We start from the raw sequence: 11,870 nt of genomic DNA on the forward strand, positions 1-11,870 counted from the left end.
AAACACCCAAAAACGCCATTTTGATTTTTCAAAATCTGACCATATGTTCGTAATCAGCAACCCCGAAAACCCATGTGCACATTTTTTCGGTCGAATGAGATCACTTATAAAATTTTAGGTCCGCCATATTGGATCCGCCGTTTTGAATTTTCAAAATCTGTCCTTATATTCTTTAACAGCAGCCTCAAAAACCCATATATAGATTTTTTCGATCGAATACGATCACTTATAAATTGGGCTTATAGCCTCACATATGCTACAAAGGCTGTTTCAACGTTGTTACAAAACTGCGAAAATATTTAACTTCAATCAATGATATCTCGATGAAAAAAAAAGTCATCTTGAATCTAAAAAATGGATTTCAAAGGACAAGAGTGCTCCTTTCTGATGCTTTTCCTCGTTTTGGAAAAAAAAATTTATTCAAGATGCTATGTAACCTCAAAATGAGCAAAAAACGGTATTTTTTGCACTTTTAGGTTAGAATATTTCGGAACTCAGACGTATAGGCTAAATTCTGAGCTCGGATTCGTTTTCAGCGCAACAAAATACTTCGGGTACACTAGGTCCGGTCTCAGGTTCTGGAGTTTGGTCAAATTTTGTCGGCCTGTGTAATCCACGTCTTCCATCGCCATGAATCTTTCGAGAAGTGAATCTAACCTCACCGCATTGCACGAAACGGAGTTGGGAGTCGTTGATAAAATTGATCCTCCGGCTGCTATCCAGCCGAAAGAAGTTTTTTGAAGAGTGATTTGGGATCTTTCGCCAATTAGCTTGATTTGTCCTATGGCAAGAGAAGACAGAGTTGGACCTGACGCTAATAAAACATCGACCGGTCTGGGTATATGAAATTGGGGATCCGCTAATTTGATATTTTTGGGGATGTTGAATTTCTTCCGAGGGAAAGTCTCATTAGGCACTTTCTCTGCTATTTTAGGTACAATCAAAAAGTTTAATTGATGTTTAGAATTATTATATGTAGAGTAGAAAGTGGCTGTAGTGTATTTTTCCGAAACAATATTCGCATTGTCTATTGCTCCGATGTTCACAAAGCATTGTTTAACTGGTAATTGTAAACGATTGATAAGAGATTGAGTCATTAAGTTTACATTGGAACATGAATCTAATAGTGAGCGTGCCATGAGACGTTTTCCTCGGCATGACTGAAAGCTTAAAACTGCTGTAGTCATAAGTTGAGAATCGGGAAGGTATGCGCTTGACGCGTATGTTTGTTGGCTTAGTCATGGTTGAGACGTCCCGGATGAATTTGAATCGTTCGCGGGTTGAGGGGTAGATGAACTTGACGGCTTTGATTTTTTATCTGCGTGCAGAAGGGTATGATGATCCTTATGGCATTTCTTACACCTTTTTTCGCTGGGACAGGAAGTGGAGTGAACGTATAAGCAGTTGCGACATAACCCCTTTGCTTTAACGAGTTCCCACCTTTCGTTCAATTTCGCCTTATTGAACTTTTCGCACTTGTAGAGTCTGTGGGATTGACCGCATTGAACGCACGCATTGTTGCTGATCGTCGAGGTAGTGACGAGTGTGTTGGCAATGTTTTTGGAGACTTTCGCCGGGGGTTCTGCCTTGTTACCCGCCCCCTTTCTTTTGGACTGGTGATCTCGTTTCGGAAGTTCACCTATCGCTCGTTGTTTAAATATTGAATCCTGAACGAAGGTATACAATTCTTCTAATTTGGGGATTTCGCGATTTGAGTGTTTATCCATCCATCGTGACAGGAGATACCCGGGCAGGCATCTTTCAAGAATTCGCAGGACAAACTCGTCGCAGATCGCAATGTTCATCGTTTTAAGCATGCTGACGTGCTGACGGACGGTGTACACGAGGGTGGCTGTGGTTTCGGCGGTTGGATTTTGAGCGGGAGCTAACTTCAGCAGAGCGTCGAAGTGCTCATTGACTAGGACACGTCGTTGATCGTAAGCGTTGCACAACGCTTCCCAAGCTAGGCCGTAGCTGACGTCACTGGGGTCAAGACAGAATTCTTTTATTACGGTCGCGGCTAAACCCTGAACCGCATTTTGAAGTTGGGATAGTTTGACGCTTCCCGCCATTCCTGGACGATCGTGTATGAGCGCTTGGAAGTTGGCCTTCCAGGGGACCCAGTTCTTGTGGTTCCCTTCAAATTTGGATACTGTCAACGGTGCGAGTTTCGCCACGTCGGTTCTCTCGATGAAGGTAGCGGTGTTATTTGCGTTGAGCATAGTAGAATTCGCGAGAGGGATCACTGGGGTTTGTTCATTTTCGATATCCGGCTTGCTACTTCGAAATATTCGGATTCGAGTTCGTCGAATGCGGCAATATGGGGATGTTCAGGTTGCATCGAAAGAAGTTCTTCGCGATTCGCTGAATAACCTTGATATATGGTCGAAAGGGAATTTATTCGTAACTCCGCGTTCATCGCATCTGGCGATCCTTTCGCTAAGTATTCTTTGAGGGATTTCAACGTTTTTGTGAACCTATTAAATTTCTGTTCGATATAAATTAAGCGTTTTTCTTCGTTGCCACTGGCTGGGATAACTTCGCCGTTATTCATTTTGGGTGGTTATTGGATCGAAATAACGAGTTATGAATCAAAATTGAAATTGACGTTAATTGAAATTTTAAGGAAGAAGGGAGAAAAAATATATGATTGAAACGAACAACAAATTTTTATTTGAATGATTAAAACAATGTCAAACAATTGTCTACAAGCTTGTTTAATGGCAATTAATCACTAGTGGATTGTAAATTGCTCGCTAAATTCGAATAAACATGAAATGCTAACAATGACTCGAGTAATAATCAATGAGCAATCGAATTTTAGTTTGATTGATTCGCTTAATTTGACAAGAAGAAGACAATAAAAAAAACAAAAACGCTAGAATTAAATCAATTGAAATGGAATTAATCGTTATAAATAGAAAGTGAAACTGTTATTTCGCAAGCGTATGCTTGTTTATTGAAGCAGAGAAAGCGAGAAAAAGAAAGAAGAACACTTATCTGAATTAGCGGAAAAGGATGTCGGTGGCCGCTGCGTGTAAGTCCCCCTGGTCGGAAGCGATGGCAATGCTGATCGGTACTGACGACTGCACACGCTGTTGCGCATGCTGGATGATTGCGCACGCTGTTGCGCACGCTGAGTGATTGCGCACGCTGTTGCGCACGCTGTTGCGCACGCTGAGTGTAGGCAATTGCACGAGGCGCGAATGAACGGCGGGGGAGCGAGCGAGAGAGAAGACAAATTGGCGCGCTGCACTTGTCGGTGCACGTTGCGCGCGTTTCTCACGAGCTTTTATATGCACACTTTTCCCTCCCCATACACTCACAATTGCACTCGCGCGACGTCCCCTTTTCTGAGAATGAAAAAGGAGAGAGAGAGGTAGAGAACTACCTCACAGGAGGCACCACGAAATAAATTGAACGACTTCCTTGGCGAAGTTAATCGCTCTTATTTGAATTTTTTCCTTTGTCCTTTGTTGCTAATTTATTTGTGGTCGTTAATTTTTAATTTATTAGATGTGGGAAAAATCACTTAACACTGATTTAAGGAAAAAGCCGTACCGGCATAAAAAACCCTTTTATTATAATGAAATAGGAAATTACAACGATGAAAATGACGCGAGAGAGAAGTCGCGCGGAGAGCGATGGTCGTTGCCATGCACGCACGAACTCATAAGCTTTACACACAAAGGAATTTAGTATACAACGAATTTGCATTCACTGTCACACACTCCAATTACACCGAAGCGATAGGAAAGACCACGTGAGTGGACGAGAGCCTTGCAATAAGTGGGTATTGCAAGCGGTGTTGCACGTGGGTGCACGAAACCGTTATTCAAAACGTAAAGACGCGAGGGAGCTCCGCACGCTGAACGATGTCGTCGACGACTGCCGGTTACACCGGCAAGAGCAGCCATGCTTGGCGCGAGTGGCGCAGCGCCGTAAGGTGCTGCCACCACGCTAGGCTTAAGGCCCTAGCGCCTCACACATTCTCGCACACAGACACGCTTTAGCTGCGCGCGCAGCTTAACTTAATTTAAAAGTACATGCCTGAGTAACATACGTATGTGTTAGTACATATATATCGTATTGCGACGTAACGTACGTATGGAAATTCAGTCTCTTATCAGCTTTAATGAGTGAAATATCAATGTGTCCAATCTAGTCAGTTAATTATGCATGTATTTTTTGTTCATTAAAAATGACGAAAAAAAAAACTTAAGCATTGAAGAGCGATCTGAGATAGTAGCCTTGCATAAAGTGAATAAAAGTAATAATGAAATTTCCAAAATTTTATTATTATTATTAAAACGTTGTAATAAATAAATTTTCTAGAAAAATTGTAACCAAATTATGTTAATCTATTCTGAGTAAGTAATAAATTATGGTTCACTAAATGTATCTCGTTATTATTGTTTGTAAGCCCATTCAGTTATAAATACTAGTTACTTACTAATTTTATTAAATATATGTAATTTCAGTTTTTTTTTCTAGAAAAATTTCAATTCTAAAAAACGTGAAAAAAAAAATTTTTTTTTTAAATTCTGAGTGGCGCATTTGATAGCTCTTGCAAAATACTACATTTTTTCTTCTAAGAGTTTTTTCTTTAGAGTTGAAAATAAAAAAAATACAGCCCATTTTTTGAAAATCTTTGTTTTTGTATAAAACACCATATAGCTCATAAAAAATAAAGGTAAAAAAATTTTCCGGATATGGATTTTGTAGCTTTTTGAAAGCTCTATCGAGTGGCTTATACAGTTTTTCTATCGTAGAATCCGTTATATAAATAAATCAGGATCGAAGTTGATGTGAAAAAATAAAAAAAAAACAATTTGTTTATGACGTCACAAGTTGTACAAAAAACAAATAAAATCAATTATGTTCTACAACATTTGAAAGGTCTTGGCAAGACCTTTCAAATGAGACCCCGCAGGATTTTCTAGCTCTTATAGAAACTGAGCCATAAAACTCTAAAGTTTTGATGATTTCAGCAAGGGGATGGCAAATCTTTATGGACGGTAGTGTAACTTTATGTTAATTAAAGCAAATAACATTTGATACAAAATTTTGAAAACAATGCTTGTACCATTTATAAAAAATAGGATTAATCGTCTTACTATAAGTTTCTACATTTTGATTATTATTAAATTTAATGGCATCCTGGCAGAACCGGTCTATTTTGATACTCAAGTAAGCATTAAGCATCAAGCGTTAACAAAATTTTCATAAAATTCGGAATTAGCTGGTTCTATAGAAACGCTACTGAATTATTTTTAAAGTTTTCCAAGAATTTGTATGTACAAAAAATTTATTTTTAACTTTCTATTTTTAAATTATATTATTTTTTCAAACAATTCTTTTTTACATAATGTATACTTGTAATAGTTAAAATGTATTTCAAAATAAAAAAAACTCTGCCCTTGCCAGAACATTATATAAGAAAAAAAGTGACAGACAAAATATGCAAAAAAGTCTGAGTGACGTTGTATGGAAAAATAAAATTGCTTGGACAAGCAAGTCTATTGCGACACGAAACAATGTAGCCTGAGGAATATGTACACACAGCATTTAAAACATCAGGCAACAATCAGTTGACGCGACTGTGATATTTTTAAACCCTCGTTTTCTTTTATAGTTTCTTCCTTTTATTTTTATCCTCTCTCATTACCTGTCTGAAAAAAGCTGTGCTTTTATTATCACGTCTACCATGAAGATTTTTAATAAAAATGACGTTTCATTGTAGCTTTACTACTTTCGCAGGCTGGGAACAAGAAAATCGTTAATATAATTCTGAAATGATTTCTTGGAAAATATTTGCTTTGTACATGTCTTACGTCGAAATAAATAGGATAATACATAAGTTTCTACAAACAAAAATAATGAAAATTAATAATTGTAAGTACGAAAAAGCTATAGATATTTATAATACTAAAGCTGTAGGTATTTATAATCTTAAAGCTGTAGGTATTTATAATTTTCAAATTCTGTGAACTATTATAATAAAGCCAAATATATTTGGTAAACTGCTGCAAAGCCTTGGATTGAGTTGGAAGGTAAAACCTCGAGTCGGCTTAAAGCTTACCAATGTATTGAAACTTAAACAATTTCATGAGTCACGTAACTTGTGTTAACATTCTATAACAATGCAAATACCGAACGCGGACATGCAAGTGATAAACAAGGAGTCGAAGAGGCAAAGGCTCCTTGAAGGATGTACCTTATTTATTGACACGCCCGTTAATCTGCTTAGGCATATGTTTAGTCGCCATTAGAATAATAAAACATGCCCACGGGAAATTAGATATATAAGAGCGAGTAAGTTTGGCTGAGCTCTCTTATTCCGGCTATCCTTTCTGCTCGTCATTACTCTCTCCGCTAGTGTGCGAATATACCCGTCACTAAACGAAAGAAAACTCGAGACCTCCTAAACTATTCTTGTGGCCAGATTTGAGGAAAAAAGGGAATTGGAGCTCCGCCGTTCTTTCTTGGCCGATTAAATGAACAAGCCCTTTTCTAAAACCAAATAATTGATTAAACTTATTTCATTAATAGTGTTCTCGCGATGAAGTGACAAAGCTGTTTATACTCGCGCAACGGAAACTATTCACACTTACAATCTTTTAAAATATTCAATTTCTGAAGTTTTTCGAAAATCTGCAATCGCTAATGTTCATTTTTAAATGTTTTGAAGTCCGAAAGAGTTAAAAATCTCAGGAACTTGAGAATAGTTCGAAACTGCAAGAAGCTCAATAACTGGAATTTGGTCGCTTTGACTCGACGAGCTCAAGTTTTTACAGTAACCTATGATCCATAAAAATTAAAAACGAAGTTAGTCATAAAAAACTGACTATTTCTATTGAATATAAATGTTCATTGTTCAGTTGTGAGTAAAAAGCCATTAAAACTTAAAGACACGATGTCATACATACTGATTGACTTGATTTTGCAATCGACGGTGTTAATATAAATAAACAGATTTATAGTCAATTACTTTTATAATAAACAGTAATTTCTGGCAGAAAACATAAATGAGATAGCTATTAGTATAGCGTTTTAATAAGATGACAATCCCGTGGATTAAGAACGTGATTGAAAGTTTAGAATGCAAGACAGGAGTATCGCGAATAGTAAAATCAGAAGCAAGAGCAAAAAAGACATCTGGTAATGCGTAATAAGGTGCAACATCGGTAACTATGAAAGAGATCAAAGTAAGTAATAAGCATATAGAACAAGAATAGCCTTGGCATGACAAACATAACGCTATGCTGTGAAGTCCTTAATCATTAAGCAAATCATGAAGGTATCTCCACTTTGCATTTGGATTGTAGGTAAAAAAATCATATTCGCATACGAAAATGTAATCGATATCGGATAGGGGAGAACTGCATGAGCCGTCGCGGGCTCTTGGCTTAACCCATAGATCCGAGTGCACAGATCTATCGAGACTTGAAGACATAAGTTTCAAGAGCCGGTTTTTTAGATAAGCACGGCATAGTTTTTAGTTCAAGTATGGATTCTCGGAACTGCTCGCAGTCGAGTTGTTCGCCAGTCGGCCGGCAGAAATAAGACTGAGATAAGTAGCTACGAGAACTTTGTTAAGCTGGGGAGCAATTAATTTACAGGAACAGGAAGGAAACATCGGCTACGAGTATAAACTATATATGATGACTAGCTACTAGTTACTGCGAGCCTCGATGGTGCATTACCATGCCCACGCTAGTTGCTGCTGCCATCGTGCTTACATTATAATTCAGCCCGCTATACTTGAGCCTCGCAGCGGTAATATCTTGCGCCAGCTTTTTCTCTCCTTTAGTTTTCGTCACAATCTATCGCTGTGTATATTGACCAGACGTTTGCAATGAGATGCGATTCATTATTTTAAACCATTCTGAAAGTTCTTAATACAAGCTTGACAAATCGATAGTGCAATTTGCTTCAATATCGATCGAATGAGCATACAAACGAGATAGAGAATGAATGAAAACTGTTGACGGCAGAAGAACAAGAACGAACAAGGAATAATTACGGATCGCTATGCGAACGATCTCGCACAAACCAAAAATTAATCATAGACCGAAAAGCTGTGAGCGTACGATCCGCGGTATAAATTCGCCAAGCAAGTATATATGCATAATACACGAGCTCGCTCTTTGCTTTCTTCCTTTTTCATTCGTTATTAGATAAGCCAAAATGATATCTATGATTGCCCCTGGCAATCCAGATAAATCCAAGAAGTCACGCAATACTATTTTGGATCTTACCGCTGCTCTTAACACGTAGGCCTACAAAACTACTCGACCTAGCAACGATTTTTTTACGTTACTGGGATTTGGTCTTTGATCATTTTTAATATTTTCTTGATTATCAATCGAATATAGATAAATTATTAGATGCGCGCGTACTTTTGAAGTACTCTTTAACAGTTCAATTCATTTTTTTACTGCATATTAAATCAGAAAAATGGCTGCTGTTTCAAGATGTTTCTCTCAATCAAACAAAAAATTTACCTTTATAATAACAATTCTTTTCTTGTACTATAAGTTTATTTAAGACTAAGTAACACTAATTTTACATTATAATTATATATTTTATATCCGTTCACTTCGAAAGCTTAGGACGTAAACTGTCAAAGATACAAAAAAAATAACAATCGAGTTTTCCGAAGTAAAACCATAGCAACGCAGAAACAAACATCTTTCTATTATTTAAATCGATATTCAAACATTCGAATCGATGTTCTTACTATCTTCCCCTTTCTCTAACAACGCTCTATAAGCACGATCAAACGTTTCTAATGCGTACTTACACGGCATTAAAACGTGGTTCAAAATTCAGAACAGCTGCGGCCAGGCCCCGTGAGACATTTTCTCACGTGCTCGCGATCACAAACAGCCAATGGCTGTCTGCCAAGAACGCTGATAAAGAAATGAAAAAACTTTATGAAAAACAAACGAACGAATTTACACTTGTTACGTAACACAATAAATGACGCTTACTATGAGCATATAAAAGGAAGTCTGTCTAAACTACTTGGATAAGCAAAGTTTAATATTCTGAGTTTGTAGCTGTATCGTATCACCTATTTTTGGAATAGAACGAGTGTATCTTCAGCTGATCCATTTAAAACTGTTATTTAAACATTTCCAAGCTTCAACATAAATAATAAAGCCTAACAAATTGTAACTTGTTATAACAAATTATAATTTATTATAGACATGCAATCCCCATACGTCAGATCTTTGGATTTTTTTAATAAACACAACGTTACAACTGCTGCTAATTCAGCTTCTACGAGTGAGACCATTTATGATAGCATTATTAACGCAGTATACCATGTTTGCTCGTCATTAACTTACTAAAAATAACATGAAAGATATATGAAAGATATATAACAATGTTGTCTCTTACCACTCGAAAATCATCGAAACATAAAGAAAGAATAAATTTAATACTTTTTAATAATACGCGTTACTTATCAATTTCTTTGTTTTACTTAGTTAGCATATATAATATACATTGAAAAAGTTTATGCAATTAACAAGAAATTTTCCACAGTAATTTCCACTGCAACATTATCATGAGGTAAGTAAATTTATTGAAAATATACCATTTACCTTTATTTACTTTGAACTCGTACGCTAAAAAATTTATTTGTGGTAAAAAGTTCTAGCGATTAGCGTTGAGAGAAGTGGTATAAGGTAAGTCAACATTACATTATAAAAATCAATTAACAATTACCAAAATCAAAATTACTTATTTACTTTAATAAATTACCATAATAAAAGAAAGAAAAAAATTCGTCTCTCGAAGACATGAATGCATCAATAAACTTTAAAAGTGCAGGTATTGTAAAAGAAATGGCAATGATACTCTCAAAAGTGGGTACTCAACGAAGTGACTTTATTCGTCAATATGATACGTCTAGCTGCGGAAATGCAGATTGGTAGATGTACACGCGAGTGACTCTTCATACCGCTTTTCAGAAGATATCTCTATACCTCGCTAGCAAATGAATATGTACCTATACAGAAACATACGTGTATGTATCAACTCGCAGACGCTTCGTATACCTCTCTGTAATATTTTATTAGGATTACTTAGATAAAACTAATAATTTGATTCATTCAGAACGTTACAGATTTAGTTCATTTGTTAAAAAGTCGATGTCTAATGTGTGGAAAATATTATACTAAGAAAGATTGTTATTAAAGAAAATATAGATAATTTACTTTGTTGAAGAGTATTGCTAGGTAAAAAAGCCTATATCGTCTTTGTTATATGTTCCGTGTATAAATATGAAAGTAAATAGATATGTTTTTCAGAAATCGAGCAAAAAAATTGACAAATCCGCATCCATGTTCTTCCAATTCTGTCACTGCAAATAAAAAATTTTTTTAATAATATCAGTGACGCATGGAAAAGCATTAAAGTTTCACATACATTGAACTTTTTTAGGTGAGTGTAGAATAACTAAATATTTTGCACACTTTGATTTGCGTCGACTTTCATTACAAACATAGAAAACCGTGTCAACTACGTCAATTGGATGAAAAAGTTCCCTGAACAAGTCAAAAAAGGCAAGCAATTTATCATTCATATAAAATTCTGCTTTTCTCATGTCATATTCCCCGAATTCGAATAGCAGCCACGTAACCAGAAAAGCGCAGGACGATTTCAGTAAAGAGAATCGCCGGTTATAAAAAGTTCTTGGCTTTTTTGAATTGACATCCAAGCGGAAACTGAATAAATATCTGGCCACTTCATGCAAGACATTTTTCTTCATTTACTTTTGATATATTGTTTTGTAATCCTAAATGCTAGCGATAATGTAATATAGAAATTAGGAGAAGCAGTTTATAATTGTGCAAAAGTAACTGTGCGACTAAATGCAGTCCTATTGTAGTTTCAGAAATAATTTTATTTCAGTTATTATTCAACGGTGTTGAAAAATCAACTTTTTAAATTCTTTGATTCTCTTAGCGTACTACTCATATTTGATATACAGCAATGATATATCTGCTATCTTCGTGAACGCTGATGTCGCTGATGTTTTACGTAAAAGTATCATTTAAGTTTGTCAAGAAACGTGTTTAGATTAACACACTTCTTTTACAGAATTTTCACAATAATTGTTTGAAAAGTCAAACAATTTGTACATATAAAGATTTCAAGAAAATTGATCATCATGAATTTGATCGATCAACGTAAATTAGAATTCTATCAATGTTATAAGCTTGTATCAGATATTTAATCATAAATAATAAATACAAATATATTACTCTGGACAAGGAGAAGTACTACTTTTTGTTGAACTTTATTGTAATAACATAGATTCCATTTATAATTAAGTAAATATATGCACAATAAATCATTTATATGTTTACAAATTGTACATGTGATGTTTATTTCACCTATTATTTATAATATTGTTCGTACTCTCGTGGCCTGTCGCATTAATGAGTAAGAATTCGTTTTAGCTTTGAAAATTGCTTATGAACATTAAGTTTGAAATAAAATTATAAATGAATATCTATGATTATATGAATTGGATTTAAGGAAAGATAGACTTTACCCTAGTTTCTTATGGTGCGAAGTGTCCCATAAGCAGAATTTAAGCCTTTCTTGTAAAAAGGATGCAATTCAATCCAAGTTTCTCATAGCGCGAAATGTTCTATGAGTCGAGCGTAAATTACAATAGAAAAGGAAGGATTTGCTCAGTTAATCACTTGAGAGAAAGAACTTAGGTATAAGTCGAATTTATTCGATCTCGAGCGCTCACTTTGCAAGGCTAGGAGTGAATGCTAGCCTGTGCAAAAATCAGCGTATTTATACACAGATATTCCCGCCTATTTTTGCAGGACAGCCCTCTT

At 35.7% G+C, this 11,870-nt stretch overlaps 1 protein-coding gene across 1 annotated transcript; it reads right to left on the reverse strand.

Annotated features, from left to right (window-relative positions):
- Window positions 1–1,238: 1,238 nt before the first annotated feature.
- Window positions 1,239–2,222, reverse strand: LOC131670170 (uncharacterized). Its single transcript, XM_058945560.1, has one exon. The coding sequence runs from the start codon at window positions 2,220–2,222 to the stop codon at window positions 1,239–1,241; it is 984 nt and encodes a 327-aa protein (XP_058801543.1).
- Window positions 2,223–11,870: the final 9,648 nt, after the last annotated feature.

The sequence above is a fragment of the Phymastichus coffea genome, unplaced genomic scaffold (genome assembly GCF_024137745.1).
Source record: "Phymastichus coffea isolate CEN01 unplaced genomic scaffold, Cenicafe_Pcof_1.1 PCOF00103, whole genome shotgun sequence".
Lineage (NCBI taxonomy): Eukaryota > Metazoa > Arthropoda > Insecta > Hymenoptera > Eulophidae > Phymastichus > Phymastichus coffea.